The sequence below is a fragment of the Melanaphis sacchari genome, unplaced genomic scaffold, assembly GCF_002803265.2.
Source record: "Melanaphis sacchari strain LSU unplaced genomic scaffold, SCAv2.0 Contig48_pilon_pilon, whole genome shotgun sequence".
Lineage (NCBI taxonomy): Eukaryota > Metazoa > Arthropoda > Insecta > Hemiptera > Aphididae > Melanaphis > Melanaphis sacchari.
The window spans coordinates 1,095,005-1,116,067 of record NW_020271327.1 but is presented as its reverse complement, the minus strand read 5'-3'; the positions used below and the strand labels follow the sequence as shown (position 1 = coordinate 1,116,067).

Here is a 21,063-nt window from a genome sequence, read left to right as displayed (position 1 = left end):
ACTCTACTGTAACATTTATAAAATCCACTCAGCTTATGACCTAAGTTGTCAAAGCTTAATTAAAAGCAAAAAAAAATTATGTATAACGTCAAGTGTAAACTAAATGTAGAATTTTTTTTTAATTCAAAGGCAGACATTCTGTATATTGATATTACTTAAACTATTAACTGACAATAATTAATCCATATAACAAAACTATTTAACATGTAATATATTATTTATTTTTAAATTATTTGTTTACAAATTAATGTTTAAAAAAAAAAAAAAAATGTTATGTTAATTTAATTTATTTAACCTTTGAAACAGTATGCTCAAATGATTTTTTATGTATAAATTGAAAAAAAAGTAGTTAAATGTTCACTGCCCACTATATTGTATCATTAAAAAGTTAAATTCATTAATTTTGTTACTGACAGATAATTGTATGTAATGTAACATAATAAAGTAATTATTTACCAACCCTTCACAACTATGGCACATAGACTATTTTTATTAGCTACACCAGCAAATAATCCAAAAATTAATAATTTAATTTTTATAATGTACAATGTACTTACTATAAAAGTATTTTCAGAATATCCAGTGTTAAACATACCTACAATAATTTTGTTAAAGTATGGAGAGAATATATTACATTTATACTTCTCTAAGCAACCTGCAATAGTAATTATTAAAAATTTGACTTTTTACTAATTTTAAATATATCAAATTTCTGTAAAACTAAGAATTGTAAGTATGATTATATATATGTTTTAGTCTAAAAGTTTTATAATTTGTAGATTTTTTAGAACATTTAATGATTTAAAATTTTTAAGTACCTACTGTAATTTTCTTTTCAATTAGTTATTAATATTTTTTTGTTTACTAAAACAAATGAAATAAGGTAGCTGTGAATATGATTTTTTTTATACTTATTAGTTTTATTCATTTGAAAATCTAGTCTGTTTATAATTAATTTTAACCATAATGTATTTATTATTTTTATAAAAAATTTATATTTTATTCTGTGATTTTGATTTGTTCCTACATGTTTTTTGTGCATAAATATTTTATTTTATACATTTATACAAAATAATTAATATTTAATGAATCTCATTTTTTTTTTAAATTTATATTTTTATTGTATTTAATTATTAATCATCAAACCTATGTTCAAATACAAGTTGAAAAAACTGCCAATATATATAGCATAATTTATAATTGCTATATATTTTTGCTGATAAATTTTTAATTCATTTAAAAATTCCCATATTTTATCTATAAATGGTGAATAAATAGTTTTTTGATATATTATATAAAATTATTATACTAATAAATTAATATAGTGTACAACTTTTATGGTTCTTATGAACAATAGAGTATTTATTTAACAAGGTTGTGCAATATTTTATACATTTTTGATTTACTGTGTTAACTGATAATTATGTGAGTTAAAATTATATGAATTTAGTTTAATGTGACATGTTATTATAATTTAAGAACTATATCTTTTTATATTAGATAATTTATAATATGATAATTAGGATATTTAAATTAGATTTTCGAAATTAATAGAGTTAAATACAATAATGAATAACTAATTTTTAGATTTTAAACAATGTGAGTAACTTATTAGCATATTCATAGTTTTTACTTTTATAAATAATATAAAATTCTAATACAATTTACTTTAAATATTAGCTTTTTTATTTTTTTGTACTGTAGAAATTAACTGCTATTACGAATATATGAAATAATTTGACATTCCATAATACAAGCAATATTTTTTACTAATTTTATAAGTAAATATAACTATTCAAAATATATGGTATATCAAGTGATAATGCATAAATAAATTTATTGTGTATACCAAATAATTTTGTTATTTTTTATTTAAAAAATATACTAAATAAACCATAAACTAACGATAAAATCAAATAGGTCATCAAGTCCATCGTCTCCCTGATAACATTTCAACTGCTCTCGAAAATCAAGAATACTGTATTGGACTCTTTTTAGATATCACCTAGGCGTTCAATAGAGTCTGGCATGAAGACTTACTTTATAAACTTCAACTCTTTATGTGTGCTCCTTACTATCTTGTTAAAATTATATCTAGAAAATAGATCATTTGTTGTACGTCAGGGTAATAATATTTCATCCAAAAATATGTACCAGAGTTTTATGGGGTAGTGAATTATCTTCTGACCATATAATGTTTGTATAGCTAACATTCAAAACAAACTACTTATATATAATTCAATCACAAGACCAGTTTGGTCTTGTGGAATCGCATTTTAGGGTCTACCCAAACCTTCAAATATTAGACAAAAGTTTAAACATTTCAATCAGTTACACTGAGGCTACTAACTCATGCCCCATGGTACGTTTCAAACCTTTCTCTAAGACTCTAAATAATGACTTAAAATAAGTATTACCACTGAACTAACCAAAATATTAAATTAACTTTTCTATCAAAATTTAAGAACACACACAAACACTCTAATATCCCATATGTTCATCGCCATCTTCCCTAAAAACCCACCGTACAGATTAAAACGTAAAAGTGAAGAGACATATTATATTAGAAAAAGAAGTATTACCAATAGGTTTCATCCTTAACACGTTACTCATGTTATTTTAATCTTGTGTTTTGTAAATATCAAATTCACTTATTGTAAAAATTGTACACAGATTGTGAAGTTTCTTCACTGAATAAAAAAATCAAATAAATATTTAATATTAATTATTTTGCATGTTAAATTATTAAGAAATATTATGGAAGCCAATGATCAATTGATTCTTTCTAAAAGAAATAATTATTAATTATACATGTTTTCTAATTCAAACAAAAACTACTAATACAGTTTTTATCTGAGAAATGTTTTATTAATCGACTATCAATACGCTTTAATCTAAAATTATTTACCGTAAAGTAAAAAGTAAAACTACAATAAAATTATACTTAATACAAATTATCTAATAAATGATTTAAGTCAGTATGATATTACAAAAAAATCTAAAGAAAACAATGACATGTAAATTTTCCTTATAATTGTTTTCTATCAATTTTAATATTTAGTAATTTTCTTAGCAAAGATAGTGTCTTTATAGTACAAAGATTATGCTTTTACTTTAACTACGACTTAAAATTAATTTAAACTATAATTTTATTGAACTGATTGTGTAATATATGAGATAACTGAAGTATTAGGTCATGTTCAATCAACACTCAACAGTATTAAAAACAAAGAGTACAAAGAATACAAAGAATAGTATACTTTTTATAATTAAACAAGTTATAAATTACTAACTTTATTTAATATATTTTATTCAATCTATTCATGCTATGACAGAACCTTAGTAAATTGTTTTTATTTAATCATCAATTTGGTCATTCAATATTCAAAAATAAAATAATAGTTTATTATTTTTGTATGAATAGAAACATGCTAAGTAACAATATATACAATTGTGTAATACATTTAAGAAACAATATAATATTTTCTTTTTTACTAAATGACATTAATATTAATACAGTAAGCATAAGCTTATATGATATATTAAACTCAGGGTTAGGTTTAAAATATGTTTAAAAAAAAAAAATACCCGAACATTGAAATTAAAATTTTTTTTTTAATATTATAAGAAAAAAAGTATACAAATCATTTAGATTCAATTTCAATCTTTTTCATAGCATTAGATAAAGAGTCGCTACTTGGTATTTCGTCATCAGCACACAACAATGTGAAGTGTGACAAGTCTTTTTTCATTGCATATGCATCTTCACCATCAGCATAATATTTTGGTTCAATTTCAGAAATAGTAAATTTCAATGTATTTGTATATAAATTCAAAGCAGCTCTGTTGCTTTTGCGCACATGCAATGATACATATTTAGCCTGGAAACATTCTACCATTGCTCTAGCTGCTTGATCCATCAATTTTTGTGCAAGTCCTAATCTTCTATGTGATCGCTTGACTGCAAGTGATGTTATATGTCCATGAGGATTATCTTCACAATCTTCTTCCATTTTTGCCAAAACATAACCCACAATGTTTCCTTTTTCATCCTCTCCCACATAACTTAATTGTGGCCATGATAAACCATGATAGAAGTAGTACTTCATTTGGTAATTTTCAGGAAGACAAAGCAAATTACAATGCTGCATATTCATTAAGTCATCTGGTTTAGCACAGCGAATATTCATTTTTTGGCAGTTGAGTTACTTAAAGAGTCTTTTGAGATTTATTAGAGTTACTAACTTCAGGTGTTTGCTGAGAAATAAGTTCTCGAACTAGTTTAAATTTTGACAAATACAACTTCCAAACTAAGCACCACCCTAAAAAAATAGAAACAAATATATATAATTAGTAAATCAATTTTTTCTTCTTTGGTTAATAAATCTATATAGGTTGGGTTGTATACCTAAAAATTAAATTCTCTAAATGGCCAATTAAAAAAATAAATATATTTTGATATACATTAAACTAAGAACTTATATAATAACTCAGCTATAAAACTATGAGGACATAATTTGCTATTTAACATTAGTATGATTTGTTCTTTTAATTTTCAGACAAGATTTAAAACATCTATGCAAACCATCACAATTATAAATACTCATATCCCATTTTAAAATTAAAAAACTAAATCAAATTTGTATCTTTAATTTAGATTATATGTCAATTTACTCTTAGGACTAACAATGCAAAATTAGAACTGTTTAATATAAATCTATTTCGTAGACTGAGACAACACAGGAAAGTACTACAACTAGTATACCTCAAATGTTAAGGTTAGTATTTTAAGTAGCTTATACTTTTTACAAATATATGTATTTAAAATAATAATTTATCTTTTCCACAAAAATACAAAACTGATCACTAGGTGTTCTATCAAAATAAATAATAATTATAGTTAATTATATAAGAAAGGTCAAATAGAATAATTGTATAAAAAACTTCTATGAAAATATTTACATATATTAATAACACAGTTTTTTCTTTTTTTACGAAACAAACAACACATGTAACCCCATATTGAAATTCAACTACTTAAATGAATAATTCCAAATGTTTGAGGTTTTTATTTATAAATAGTAATAAAATATTGATTAAAGCAGATTTTATCAAACATCATTGGAAATAATGGTATTACCTATATAAGGCAATTGTGTATTTAAAATAAAAATGTGAAAGACAAAAGGTATTGATGGACCTTACCTATGAGTATGAAAAAAATTACAACGATAAATGATGCGGCTACTGAAGCTAAAATAAACAACCACTCCATAACATAATTCTATAAAATGTTGTGATTTAATTTACGTTCAGAAACGAAGATGGAAGTGATAGATGATAGTACATTAACTACACTGTTTCAAAAAATAAAATTTACTATTATTATTATAAACGCAATTCTGAACTTAAAGTCACGGACGATATTGTATCAAATTCACTAATTCACATGTTCTTATCATGAATAAACAGTCTGATCATCGTGGTCTAGATTATTTTATTGTTCTGTAAAAAAAAATAGTCAGATAGATTACCAGTGCATCCACAGAAGTATTTGAACACAATATTTTAATGCAATCTTAGAAAGAGACGGATACAAAACAGATTTACCAATTTTGATAATAAGAACCTGATAAGAACATATATCTTTAAAAAAAGTTTATCCCAAACGGCTAACAGTGCTAACACCCAAGCTACAGAATGTTGATAAAATGTCAAAATCTCAATTCCCGTTTCGTTCTCCAGCAAAATTGCAAATTAATAAATATATAATTCTAAAAATCGGTTCCATGTCATTGGTGATCAGAAAATCTCAAATCTGTATTAATCCAATTTTAAAAGTGTTAACATAGCCACCGCTCACCGACAAACTATCCACCGGTATTTTTTCATCTTTTCTGTGATAGTTGATAATTACTATAGTCACCAAAACCAAATACTGAATAGATGTAATCTATTCTGTCCTGTAGTTATCATCATACACGTCCAATTTTAAAAACTTTAAATAATAAAATATGGAAATTAAAAATTATTAATTATCAACCTTCTACTTTTTAAATTCCTTCCACTGTTTTCCTAAATAGGTACACAAAAATTTAACTGTGGCGGAATATTAAACCAATATTAATGGGCATTGGATGATAAAGCCATATGGGTAGGGAAGGTATATCATGTATGATATTGTGATGATCAACCTATTATATAAAACAATTAACAAACTTCTTCTAAGAACAACAAATAATAATACTTAATAAATCAATATAGATCCATGCATCTATTTTCATTATATTATTATTTGGTTAATGATTGGTCATTAGTTAGAAAATAAGTACCTACCGATCTATGTTGCCTATTAAAAACTAAGTATCTCTCTACTCCCGTACGACGCTTGCCCATTAATTATATATTTAAGTTGATTACAACAATATCAAAATAATATACTTACTCTGAAAATATTATGTTATTATTATTAGCTATTATTATTTTTAAAAATGGATAGGTAGTGGTAGTATAGTTATGCAGATTGGAAACTGAAGTTATTCACATTTATTTTTGCCACTGAGCTTACATCATAAGAGATGTGTCCCGTTTGTAATTTTTTATATTGTATTTGGTCTCCAAGAATTATATTTCATACATTTTACTAATTTCTAGTAAAACAATTAAAATTATGTGAACCTTTCAAATATATCTAAAGGTTAGATTGCTAGTCATAAGTGTTGATGCACAAGCAATAATTATTGTCAAAAATATGTCGTTAAATGTGAAATAATATCATCTTTAACTTTTGTGGCGTTTCAACGATTTTTTAGAACATAACTGTATACTAATTAATATTTTTCAGTTTTTATTTATTATGGTTAACATCAATACTTAAAATGGATATAATTAATTTGAATGGTTTTCATTTAAGCGAAAATTCTAATTATACGTGTAACGAGACAAGAACGCACAAGTGCCGCGCTCTTGTGTCGTACATTAGCGTGATACTATCACATCAATGCGCCGACGCCTATTAAATACTAACCAGATGGCATATATCCCGCCGCCGTCATTGCAACCCGCCTTTTACTCATTTTTATATCGACTACATCTCATCTCAACAAATAATCACATACATCGCTGTTTAATATAAACATCCCAAAAAATTAATAAAATAATTCCCCGATAATTATGGCCCTAGAAATTAATGCAAAATTCAAGAAACTTAAATTTCATTACATCTGTCAAACAACTCGAAGAAATCATATAAACCCGTCGGCGCTGTCAGCAAACACACTTCCCGCCTCCGGCCTTTTTCTTATCCCGTAACTGGTTGATCACTCACCGGAAGGTATATACGACCTTCATACGGTGACGTCACATCAACTATATAGTTACCATAGCAATTTAACCACGACGAGCTGCAGTGCCCACTTAAGGTTTACTTTAAGTCGGGACCAACACTCAGTTGTACGGGGTATAATTATATATCTTAATATATATTTTACAATATAATATTGTGAAATACAAATATATTAAAATATATAATATTTTGTATGAACCCAAACTTCCCAGTTATATATTACGAAGAATAACTATCAAGAGACAACAGTGAAGATTATTCCAGACACAGAAACAGAACTACGATACGATCCAGATCAAGACGGTAAATAAAGGACAACGTTGTTCAATCTCCCTCCCGTGAGTTTCATTCTTATATAAATATATCATTAAATGAATATTTGTCATATTATCCTATATTTTTATTGTATTTAAAAGACATAAAGTCATATAATAAAAAGAAAATAATGTAAATATTTCATATACATATGTAAATTTTCATTTTAAATAAAAGTTAACGTAATCAAAAACCCAAGAGTTTAAATTTCGTTACATACGTGTAGCTTATATAGTTAAATAAAAATGGTTCGTTATGCTTGGACAATTTGTATAATTTTAGATAGAACAAAATTGAGCATGACAGATAGTTTTTACTATTTTATGTAAAAAAAAATGTCAAAAACAATACAATTTCATAAGGTACCTATATTTTATGTGTGTGAAGAATTTTATTTTTGTTTATAAAATATATATTTTCTGTATTAAGTACTAATATGTATAGTATAAGAATACAAAATTATACTGCTACCATCAAAATAATATTTTTTTAATAGTATCTAATAATTATTATGTGATATTAAAATTATATCTCAGTTATTTCTATTTCCTAAGAAAATTGATATATTTTATTATTACTCCAGAACATTCAAATTGTTAGAACCGTCCCTGTCAAGTGATGGAGGTAAATAATTATAAATGGGATCGAGACGTATAATGATAAAACCAACGACTATAACCAAATGGCGTTTTAAGAATAGTACAAAAAAGAATATAACGTCTACGTGGCTATGTTACAGGCTCGGGACTAACATGTTTACATTTTGACAACGGATGTTTATTCGTGCTTTGTGAATGAAAATATAAATTATTATGTAGTGCACTATGCGAAATTAGATTATTATTCATCCTTATTCTAAGAATGTTTACCTACTGCTTAAAATACACTGAAAACAATTTTTTATGAAATTTGGATTTGTTAATAGTTAAAAAAATATTAACATACTTATTCTTTCTTTCAATTAAACAAATTGTAATTTAATATTTTAATAGTTCAGAATTTAAATCAAAAATACAAATAAATAATTAATTTTTAATTGCAAACAATATGAGAAATGTGTAGGTACTTGACTAAAATATATGAATATTAGAATTTAATTCTTCTTATACTTATTAGTATTTAAAATTTTACAAAAACAAACGTATTTATGTAAATTTTAAAGTTTGAAATACAAGTATTTAAATAATGAAATTAAATTTTACGCTGAATTTGTTTTTTTTTTAATGATTTATTTACCTAATAGTAATTCGTATTTCATAGATAATTTAATTATAAAAATGACAAATATTGTAAATTTAGATAATTATTTATTAGGTACAAGATAGGTTTATAAATTATACACAAATACCGAGTAGGAATTTAATCTCATTCAACGATGATGAAAATTATAATGTGTCCACATTCATGAAGCTAATTGCAATTCTTACTACTCAATTTGGGCCCGACTGTTGGTTAAAATAAGATCTAAAGATGTGATATCTGTATCTATGGTTATAGGTGCAATGGATAGTAGGTACCTACCTATAATATGATATAGGTACTTATAATAATCGTTATAAACGATAAATTATTATTTTACTCACATGGCCACATATGTATAATAAATTTAGTCTGTAGCCGTAAATCCGTAAATACAAGACATGTACATCATAAATTTATTTACATTATTATAAAGACTTTTAATTACATAATACAATATTATTTGAGTATATACTCACACAGCTCCACTAATTATAATTTCATTCTTGGGACGTTGGTCATGTACAGAGTATTATGTATATATCATAATTATTTTCAAAATATCAATCATGCCGTTTGAGTGTAAAACTTTTACGGCGATCTCATAGACTTTCACACCTTAGTGCCTCACTGCCGTACATCGCAGTCTTCCGACGAGCGAAAAGCCGAAAACGGTTTGCTTTGCCGCCGCGGACTTTTGACACCCAATGGAAGACTCTGCGGGACAGGGGTGCCAACGGAGCGATAAGCGCGTGCAACATGTGTGCCACGGTGTTTTCCGTCTTGTCCCGTTCATAATATACAAATACAAAATATTTTACACACACAAATACACAATTGTTATACATTATTTATCTCCGTGGAGCGATAGTGTGCGCGTGTGTGTTTTTTAGTTTATGTGTGTGTGTGCGAGCGAGTTTTAAGACCATCGTCGGTGCGTTACTATACTACAAAACTACAATACCACGTCTCTCTCACTCGCACCAGTCTTCCATCGACCATCACGATTCCCGATATTAATATTACTATTTGATGCGTTCTTTATGTGGTGAGTTTCGTTAAAAATGGCGTTTTACATCTTCGCGGAACGTGACGAGTGACAACGAGTGCCGTTAGCCAGAAAACCGATCAGTACGCCCGCCTACCTTGCGACGCGTTTACGGTCTTTTTCTTACACGCGCGACCCGTTAAATCCCATTCATCTCGTTCGCACTTACTCGGTAACCGGTGTTTTTGCAGAAAGTAAACATGCCTGGCGCTTAGTAGCCGCCAGTCGCCAGTCCGTCTCGTATCGAGTACCGTTTCACGTTGGTTAGGTACGCCAGTAGGCAGTAACCAGTTAAATACTGCATTACGACTTGCGCAATTCCGACGTTCTTATCTCGCGAACGTTCACCGGCCGTTGTTATTATCTCTATTGTTGTTATTGCGCTCCATCAATCCACCGTTGTCATTGTGCTCATCACTATGGAAGTTGTCGAAGTTAATGATTATCAGTGTCATTCTGACGGTGAAGAAGTCGTCTTACTGGACCTAGACAAGGCAAACGGTGTGGAAGACTCTCCCGAGGTTCACGAAGTGACTGTGGATGACGCCAGTGGCATGGACGTAATAGAAACGTGTGAAGACGACTCTCAAGATCGTATGGAGATCACTGATGTCGTTATCGAAATAGTTCCAAACGACGGAGGCAATGCATCTGTTGGTACTATCGCTGACGGTGATGTTTCTGCATCGTCTGTGAACAACGTATCCAACGATATAAAAATCGAGAAGGGAGATGATGTTCCAATGGATGTCGATCTGGAAGACAAAGTTGTTGAGTTGACAAATGAAGTAAATAAAACTGAAGAATCAGATAAAAACACCAATGATACAACAAACACTACTGAATCTGTCATCAAGAATAAAGAAGATGCTGAAGAATCGAGTGAAGTTAACAATAAGACTAACAAAACGAAGAGCTTAGTTAATGAGGCCAAAAAAACTGATGGTCCGTTAGTTTTAACCAAAGATAAAGTAACTGTTACAATTCCCCAACATATCGCTGGACGTGATATGGCGTCTTTGTCTGAAGAAACGCTTCCTCGTTCTGGAAAACGAATGTTAAAACCTAGGTTTGGTGTTAAAGTACCTTACATTCACATGACAAGCCAGATTGTAACTCAAGATGAAATCGCTAAGGAGTTATTTGAAAGATTTCAACAAAAGTATCCAATTACCCGTGTTGATAAGCCAGACAAACTTTTTTCAATGAAATTATCACATCGAATATCCAATAACATTTCTACATTAAAAACTCCAGATGGAAAATTAAAAGATGTTTCTAAAACCCCCAAAAAGTTGTCGAGTACTAAAAACGAGTTATTGAATAAAAAAACAGAGAAAATAGATGTAGATTCGAGTAATAAATCGACAATTAGTAAACCAGATCCTAGTAATAAGCCAGATTCTAATAATAAGTCAGATCCTAATAATAAGCCAGATCCTAATAATAAGCCAAATGTTAAACCACCAAGCTCAACACAATCTATAGAAAATAATTTAAACAATATTGAAAGTCCAAATGTTCAGGAATCCAATAATGATTCCAAAGAATCCATGGAAGTTAATGATTCCAAACATATTGAACAAATAACTAATACTTTACAAATTTTAGATCAATCTGCTGATCAGCAAGTCAATAATGTATCTGAAGATAAAAATGATGAAAAAATATCTTCTAATGAAGAATTAATTGCTATACTCGAGGATTTTGAAAATATTGAAACACCAGATACAAATGAAAATGTTCCAGAAACACCAACACCAACGCCACCAAAACCACCAGTAATGAAAAAGAAAATAATTCGAAGTACTACTAGAACTAAAAGATCTAAACCAAAATTGGATCCTGAGTTAGAAAAACAAATAGCTTTAAAACAGCTTCAAGAAGTTTCAAGACCAAAAAGATTTGATTCTCTTTATGCTAAAAGAAAATTAGAAATTGAAAAGAAACTATTAGCCAAAAATGATCTTAGTACTGTTTTGAAACGTAAGAAACCAACACCTGATGATGTACCTGAAGTTAAAATAGCTATTGATCAATATATTAAATCGTATACAGATAAACGTCAATCAACTGTTAAAGCAGAACCAATCTCCAATGATGAGACTATTAGTGAAAATACTACTGAAGAAATTGTGCCTGAAATTAAAACTAATAATGTCGTTAAAGCAAGAACAATGAGAGAAATTAATCGTCTTTTAGGTGATGAAGGAGCAATAAATATGATTTATTCGCTTGAAAAAAGAAGATCTCCTGGTAATAATAATGCAAAGAATATTCTTCCATCAACTAGGCGCAAGAAAAAAGACTTAATGTTGAAGACTAAATTAGTTAAAAATGCCATGCTCAAAATGAGTTCTCCAGCTACTGCATCACTATCATCTAATCGCCTTGGACGCCGTTCAGATGTATGCACTCCATCCATTTCACCTGAGAATAAGTGTACAAGGAAAACTTCTATAGATTCACAGGGTTCTGATCAGTCTATTAATTTCTCTGGTAGAAAAACAATTCCAGCTGATGAGTCTAAAATTATTAGAAAACATTCATCTAGTAGTGAAGCATCTAGTGTTGGTGGTAGTCCACTACTTCCAGTTCCTGAAGCTATACCTATCAATAACTTGGCTATAAAACACACGCCTGTAAAAGCCTTGAGAGTATATACTCGAAAAAATAAAAATTCCAATGATGTAATATTATTAAATTCAAATGATACACCATTTGTTGAAGTGAATAAAGGAACAGGTAAAAATTTGGTTAAAACCAAAAATTCCACCAACCAAAAAGTTAAAAAACAACCTGTACCAGCATCTACAAAACTTTCAAGTAACTAAAGTTTATAAATAAAATTTTGGATAAGTTTAAATTTGAATTTAAATAGGTTTTATTATATTGTGCTTTTTAAACAGGATCGTTAGCAGAAAGCATTAAAAAAGAAGTTGAAGATACTACATATGATGAAATAACTTTAAGACGTTATGATGGAGTAGTACATATTACATTAACACCAGTTTCAACCGTTATGAAAAATGCTTTAAATATATCGGTAAATCCTGTTCTTTAATATTCAATAGTTGTTTTAAAAAATGTATTTATATTTGTATTTTATTCAATTATTAGGTTATGGAAGAATTGATGAAAGAGTTGAATAATTTAGAAAATGATGATACTTGTAAAGTGGTTTTAGTGTCGTCGGCTGGTAGAATATTTTGTCAAGGTTTGGATATAGCACCTCTAGTGCATGATGATCCAGAGAAATGTAAAGAAGCAGCGTTAAACATTTCATCTACTCTTAAGTAATTTTGATTAAAATTTGAATATTCTATGTTTTAAATCTAAGTCAATCCTTATTTATTTATTTTATTCTGCATATTTGAATTTATCTAGTTGATATCATGAAAATGTAAAATTCATTTAATACCAATACAAGTACATATATTTTTTTATTACGGATTTCTAATTGGGGTTTAAATAATAATTGGTACTTAAAAATTATTTTATTTTATCTATATTTTTAGTAAGCTATTAATTTGTATCAACTTAACTAGTATTATCTATTATTTGTTTTCTATTTAACAAGAGAATATCCTGCTTCTGCATTTAATTAAAATTATACTTTTCTTTTAAGTTTAATAAATATTAGAAATACTGTAATATATTTGATTAGGTTTAGGTAATTTAGGTACTATTTATCAAAAAAAAAAAATATTGAGCACAATTTATTTAATTTTGTTGGTGAATATTTTATAACTATGGTTATTTTAAAATGAAACAATATTTTTATCTTTCAATACTATTAAATTTAAGCTTTAATATAAAATATAATAACTGTATTTGTTTTTTGACAGGAAGTTTATTACATGCCTAAGTGATTTTCCCAAGTTACTTGTAGCTGGTGTTGATGGAGCAGCAGTTGGACTTGGTGCTACTATGCTAGTCCACTTTGACTTGGTTTTTGCTAGTGATAAAGCAACTTTTGAAACACCATATGCACAACTTGGTCATATTGCTGAAGGTGCTGCTACAACTATTTTAGGTAGACTTTTAGTTGCAGAAATGATTATGGGTAGTCAGAGATTAACTGCTGGACAAGCTCACTATTATGGATTGGTGACTAGAACACTATGGCCTGATCGATTCCACGATGAACTAATACCATTGGTAAAAGCATTAGCTAGACAGTCATTACAGGTTAGTTTTTTTATTTAAAAAAGTCTTCATACAAATTTATTTAAACTTAATTATAATTATTAAATCTAATAATTTGTTTTAAATTTGGATTAATTGATTTTTTTACAAACATTGATAAAAGTAAAAATTAGTCTCCTTAAGTACATTAGTGTTATTTGAGCAATAAAATCATTATCAGACTTATTTTAACTCTGCACTTAACTGTGTGCATTCCGCTCGGTATGATGTTCCATAAAATAACATTTCATATGTTGTACTCTCTTGTCTATCTTTGTGTAAACACAAATGACCGTATGGACAAGTGCATTTAGTATATGTTGAGTAGTAATCTGTTCTTATATATCCACAAAATTCTCCAGAATTACAATCCTTTAACTAAAAGAATACAAATTAATATATATTTTTTTCATAATGAAGAATATATTATAAGCTTATATTTATATACCTTTTTACATTTGAATAAATCTTCAACATAACTTATATCAGTAGTTTCGTTGTGTTGGTCTTTTTGTTCATGTTTAATTAATTCCCAAGTTGTATGATGTGGACAGTTACAGTGGACTTTGGCTTTTATCTTAACATCATTATCTTCTCTACTTTTTACAATTGTTATAGATTCATCAGCTTTTGTTGTACAATCAGGCAATTCATTAATAGGTTTACAAAACTAAATTAAAATTGTTGTTTATTTTAGTTAGGTTATTAATATTTATCTATCTGATTATGATAAAAACCTTAAGTTGTGAACGGTTATCTAATGGCATACTAAGATTATCATTTGTGCTCCACTCCCATGGACATTCTTCACGATTCGGGCATTTACATAAACGTTCGACTTGATTTGGAAACCAAAATCTAAGATGTACAATATTACATACACTATGTTGTTCACAAATGCTCAAGTCTCGTTCACTTTTTGCCTTAACAAAAATTAAACATAAATTTATTATTCTTTCAACACACCAAACATAGATAACAATATTTACTTGTCCTGGGTATATAAATACTGCATTATCTGTTTTACTAGATGTAACTGTAGTAAATGTTGATATACAATACACATTGACTAAACTTATTAAAGTGTATGCAATATAATTAATCCACATGATTATTTAGCAATAATTGTTATTAACTGAAAAATTAAATTAGTTAATTGTTTACTAAAAGCTACTGTTGATTGATAAATAATATACAATATTTTTGTGTTTAGGCAATGGTAACTTCTAAAGCTCTTCAAAAACAAGAAACCAAAGATAAATTGGCAAAAGCATTAGAGTCTGAAACACATATTTTAGTACAGCAATGGACTGGTGATGAGTGTCAACAAAATTTACAAGCATACTTGAAAGATGCAGTTGACAACATTAATACCTAACTATAAAGTGAATTTATAATTTGTTTAGTGTTCACCGTGCGGCCTCAAAAGTTAATAATTTTATGGGGTTAAAATGCTACTCGTCAGAAACGTTGTATAGGAATTTAACTGATGTTAATAGGTAGCCAATATCTAAATTATAGAGGATTTAGAATAACTTTTATACTTTAATTATTTCCAACTGATTCATTTTTATAACTAACAATTATATTTTATTTTAATTAGGTTTTTTGGTTAGTTTATTAATTGTAAGCAATTACTTATAATTATAAATTAGTAATTTTTTATTTTCAACCAATAAAGGGTTCATTTCACTAGAATTTATTATAGAAAAAAACAGTTTCACATTTTAGCTCTTTACTTTTCATTAGCATTTTATTATATATATATATATTTTTTTTTTTTTTTTGAGCACTGGCCTTAATAATTTATTTTTATTTATAAATATACATTTATAATATTTGATATTTATTATTTTAAAATTACAATATAATACTTTAATTATGGTACTCCTATTTTATTTAAAATGTTTAAGTTTGAACTACTTTAGTATACAATTTATGTTATTTCTCATACATTATTTATTGTTATAATATCTGTTCTGTATTAATTTTTTTGATTTGAAGTAAAAAAAAAAATCTATTGTTGATGTACATTATATTGCAGAAAAATCTCATTTTTTTTTTTCTAAATTCTAAATTATTTTAATGTTATAACAATGAGATGTGCAATTTATGTTAAAATAAAATTAAATAAATTAAATTTGCTTCTGTTTTTTGATTTACATTCAATCATTATAAATTTATTACCAACAGGACTCAAACTAAATCTTTATTAATAGAACATTAAAAATGTAATCTGAATAATTGTTATATGTTAATTTTTCATGTTAGTTTAATGATGTTAGTAAATACATTTTATTAACATGATCCTATTACATTTGGGTATACATACAATACATATATCTAATGATGGTTTAATTTTTAACCTTAAAAGATAATATAGTATATTATTATATAAGTTGTATTTTATGTTAATGTACAGTATAAAATACAATAATATTGCATAAACTAAATATTTGAGACTAATATTAATTTATATGACTTTTTTAGACTTTAATATTATATTATTATTTAATCTTTAATATATATATGTGAATGTATTTTATGTATTATCAAATTAAACAGTGATCATTATTTCATGTTAAATATTTAATTATTAAAATAATGATGGGTCAGATTTATATTTATTGAATAATAAATGAAAATTTCTATTTTTGTTAAAAGTATAACTGAATGTTAAAAAAATTACTATCAATTTTAATAAAAACAAATAACTTGTAAACAACATTCATAAGAGTGAAATTAGTTATTAACTTATTTGTATTTTTGGACAGAAATGTATTACACATGTAAATTATATCACGGTTCTTAAAGAAAAAAATGTTGTTTTTTTTTTTTAAAGAAAATTTAGGTTACTTTATACAAACTAAAATATCAATTTTGAACTTAATTGTTGAAAGTATTATATTTTGATCTGTTTGAAAGTAATTAATATTATATTCATATTTGTTTACAAATTAATAAATGATTACAGTTCACAAACATGGTTGCTGTCTCTTAAGAATAATGACCATAAAATACTTTCAAGGAATTACACAATTTTAATTTTTTTTTTAATTTATGTATTCAGTTGTTAAGAGTAAGTAAATTACTATAATAACAATTTTGTACTTAATAAATTATTTAAATTCAGCTATAAAAATACTACGGTTAAAATATATAATGCAATTATTAAAAACTATATTTAATTGTATTAAAAATCATAATTCATGGGGTAAATTTTTGCTTAACGAAAAGAAAGAACTCAACATCCTTATTTTTTTAAAAATAAAAATTAGTATTTAAAAAAAAAAGGCAATCAATATTCAATTAAAATTTAAAAATATTAATTGATTACTTGTTTTTTAGTATGTATAAGTATAAACAAAATAAATAATCCACATAAATTCAAAGTATTATTTACTTTAAATTACAATAGAATTATTGACTCAATAATTAACACATACAGTCTAATTCACTTATAACAATCTTCAAGGGACCTAGAGAATTGGATCGTTATAACTGAACTTTGTTATACCCAGATTATAAAAAGTAACTATACATAAGATATAAAACCAACCAAATATATTGGTTGGAATCATTTTACCCAGAATATCATTATATACGGCCTCATAATAAACGAATTTGACTAGTATTTTTCAATCAGATGATTACTACCTTATTGATAACTGCACAAGTATGGTTTTAGTCTTTTAAATAAGGTTTGATAATAATATTAATATTTAAAAAAAAAAAAAAAGCTTTCAGACAGCCTAAAAACCAAATAAAAACAATTAAAGCAATTGAAGTTGCTAAAGTCAATATATTTTGTTCAAAATTCAAACTTTTAGGAATCATGATTATATATAATATATTTATGTATTAGCCTATCAGAATATATTATATTATTACCAAAAATCTAATTAAAATATAAATACCTATTAATGATAGAATAGAAAAAATGTAGTTATATTACAAAGCGAAATCAATTACCTAAAATGTAAAATTAAAAAAAAAAAAAGTAATTCAAGTGAATCTCAAATTGATAGTAATTAAGGCTTTAAGAATAACGTACAACTAACAAAAGAGATTTTATGGTATTGTATTGTTTTTGTTTAACTATAGAGTAGGTACTGACTGATATTACTCAACCGATAAATTATTTAATTTTAAGTATATCTAATATGTAAGTACTGTAGGTAATTTAACATAATATAATAAAATACTAATACTGTTGTATCATAGACTATAATAATGTATTATAAGGTTAATGGTACTGGTTTTCAAAATGTAACAAGATATATGATCACCCCAAAAAAAAAAATAAATAATAATAAATATATTAAAAAGTATTATTTATATTAAAGAATATTAACTATATTAGTGCATATTTATATTACAACTATATTTTAATTTAATTCACTTTTAAGAGAAAAATTAATAGGTTTAATAGCAGTGTACACATTATCTGTGTTTAATATTGACATATACTAACATCTCTATTAAAATAATTTCTAGACATATCAATGCAGATTAAATGTGTAAACAAACTGTAGTCGCTCACTAATAATAGATTTAAATTACTTCCAGTACGAGTTAGGTTGATAAATCGATTAAAAAAATGGATCACAACAAGACTATTGTCACAAAATTATTAGTGTGAAAAAATAAATATTTTCAGTCTTGAGATATATCAAACAGTAGATAAGTAGTATGTAAGTGTGTAGTGTGTACTCACTAGTTAGTAGTTAGGTATCGACAAATTCTATTCTAAAATGTCATAAATTCAATATTGAATTGATGTTATTGGTGAACGGTTGGTTAGCGTTGAGGAGCGGCAGTGCGGCACAGATGATTTTAGAAATGCGCCGTAAACACGAATGCTGAAGCTGAGTTTTTGAAAAAAAGTAAGACACAATGATGATATTATATTATTATATCTGTGATTTAATGATTTATCTATTTTACTTTGATCTTGAAAAAAAAATATAATATTATTCTTATATCTTATTAGCTAAATGAATATATGATTGCCTATCACATAAGTTGCTATTATTTTGTTATTGTAGCTTGTTACCACCCACGGGCCGTAATGCAGATAAAATTGTACCCATCTACACTGTGTTGCCACCTTAGATCTTAGAGAGTAACCTTGGGAGAATGTCACACTTTTTATTTAACAGCAATTATATGGTAGTATACACTTTTTGGAATATAGTTATGTTGTTATCCTATAATAAAAATACTGTAATTTGTAATTTTCGAGTAAAAATTTGATTTTACTCAAGCAAATATCATAAATTCTAAATAATTAGAAATTTTAACAAATGTGTTTTTTTACCCCGTGCAGGCTGGGGTAAAAAGGCGTATACTAAATTAATTCATGAAAATATATTTTATTTATCTGAAATTGATTATGATTTTATTTATAAAGTAAAAATATATAAAAATATATAAAAATTTTAAATTATCTTATAATCTTCTTTTTCTTCTTCTTCTTATAATATAAAACGAAGAATAGTTGCGACACGGGCCGATAGGTTTAGTGCCCCGACCAATCGAAAAATTAAAATTTTTTTTCTCCGTCGTTATCTGATATTTCCCTAGCGCCGTTATCGTTATCTCCCGCCGTCGTTGTTATCGGTCGTTATTACTTAATACCTTAGATCATATACAATGGATAGAGCCATACGAACTATTTGTGAAGCCAACATCATTGTAGGACCTCGGTGATATGCGCATGTGTGTGGTCTCTTATCATTAATGTTTGGCGCAGAGCAGGCGCGCAGTTAAGATAAACAAGTAACAACACTAACAACTATAAAATATGTTTTTTAAGTTTCTTTAATTGTTATTTCTTAACACATTTACGAAAATCAGTTTCTGCTAAGTGAAATGAACATAATTTTCGGTTTGACTGAACGTCGTCTTCGATCAATCCGCATTTCATAAGCCAGATCTTAAGACGTTTTGGATCTTTAGGAATTCTAATTAAAATGTATTTAATGTTATGGGCTACGAGATATACTAATAATATAAATATATCATAATATAATGTTTATGAGCTACGAGATATGCTAATATATAATATAATGTGTAATATTGCTATAGGTGTTAGCAATAGTAATATGAATATATATGTGATCTAATAATTTTATTATAATGTATACGAAATATTAGATTCATATTTTGTAAAAACATCATAATAAATCAAAATAGTAGTTGTTAGGCGAGGTCGTTTTGCATTTCCAAGAATTGCCAGTAAGACGATAACATCCTGGAGATAGTTGTTTCAAATGTGAAAACAATTCCAAGAACTAATCTAAATTAGAAGGTTGACGATTACAACAACAAGAGATTTTCTTGTATATAAGAGAGTCCGAAGACCAACAGGGGCAGATGTACCAGAGCTACGAAGACCTGAGCAACTTCACGACACTCAGCCACTTTTTGTATCAGTTACATGTATTTTATTTATACAGAATAAACATTATTGTATTTAAGAGTTGTAAATTTCATTTTAATAACACCTTGGATCTGGATCTGATATTGACACGCAACATTAATTACATTATAATAGTTATTATGCATTGTTTAAAACTAAAAACATTAGACTTACCCAAATAAAGATAATCCTGGATTATTATAAACAGACCGTAGACATAAAACACACGCATTTTTAGTCGGCATTATAATAATATTAAATAATTTTTATAATTTTTAATATTTGTTTGTTCAAATGGTTTGAAAATTCAAATTACCTAGTCAATTTTAAGCGGGAAAACAGATTGATATATTATGATAAACAGTAACGCATGCGCAGATGTCACAGGTCCTATAGTAATGTTGGCATCAACTCATTTTATACGCGTAGTATGCTTATGCTATGACTCCATCCATTGTATATGATCTAAGCTTAATACTTATTACTAGGCTTGCCAGATTTTAA

The 21,063-nt window shown here is 26.8% G+C and overlaps 4 protein-coding genes across 6 annotated transcripts; 1 reads left to right on the top strand and 3 right to left on the bottom strand.

Annotated features, from left to right (window-relative positions):
- Nucleotides 1–3,595: 3,595 nt before the first annotated feature.
- Nucleotides 3,596–4,207, bottom strand: LOC112598449 (N-alpha-acetyltransferase 11). Its single transcript, XM_025344912.1, has one exon. It carries the CDS (start codon nucleotides 4,188–4,190, stop codon nucleotides 3,645–3,647), a length of 546 nt encoding a protein of 181 aa, XP_025200697.1. The 5' UTR covers nucleotides 4,191–4,207; the 3' UTR covers nucleotides 3,596–3,644.
- On the bottom strand, nucleotides 4,188–5,436 carry LOC112598450 (small integral membrane protein 13). The gene is made up of 2 exons (XM_025344913.1): nucleotides 5,206–5,436; nucleotides 4,188–4,322 (listed from the first exon to the last, which is right to left on the bottom strand). The coding sequence occupies exons 1-2, from the start codon at nucleotides 5,273–5,275 to the stop codon at nucleotides 4,210–4,212; spliced, it is 183 nt and encodes a 60-aa protein (XP_025200698.1). The 5' UTR covers nucleotides 5,276–5,436; the 3' UTR covers nucleotides 4,188–4,209.
- A 3,494-nt stretch (nucleotides 5,437–8,930) lies between these two features.
- On the top strand, nucleotides 8,931–15,718 carry LOC112598567. The gene is made up of 5 exons (XM_025345087.1): nucleotides 8,931–12,773; nucleotides 12,857–12,993; nucleotides 13,068–13,243; nucleotides 13,796–14,138; nucleotides 15,349–15,718. Exons 1-5 carry the CDS (start codon nucleotides 10,367–10,369, stop codon nucleotides 15,511–15,513), a joined length of 3,228 nt encoding a protein of 1,075 aa, XP_025200872.1. The 5' UTR covers nucleotides 8,931–10,366; the 3' UTR covers nucleotides 15,514–15,718.
- LOC112598568 (protein giant-lens-like) lies at nucleotides 14,196–19,145 on the bottom strand. Of its 3 annotated transcripts, XM_025345090.1 has the most exons (5): nucleotides 18,853–19,130; nucleotides 15,125–15,270; nucleotides 14,873–15,058; nucleotides 14,584–14,805; nucleotides 14,196–14,513 (listed from the first exon to the last, which is right to left on the bottom strand). In XM_025345090.1, exons 2-5 carry the CDS (start codon nucleotides 15,242–15,244, stop codon nucleotides 14,319–14,321), a joined length of 723 nt encoding a protein of 240 aa, XP_025200875.1. In that variant the 5' UTR covers nucleotides 15,245–15,270; nucleotides 18,853–19,130; the 3' UTR covers nucleotides 14,196–14,318. The 3 variants fall into 3 exon arrangements, with proteins under 3 accessions (XP_025200875.1, XP_025200873.1, XP_025200874.1); XM_025345088.1 differs by having other exon boundaries at nucleotides 14,873–15,270; nucleotides 18,853–19,145; XM_025345089.1 differs by lacking the exon at nucleotides 18,853–19,130 and having other exon boundaries at nucleotides 14,873–15,340.
- Nucleotides 19,146–21,063: the final 1,918 nt, after the last annotated feature.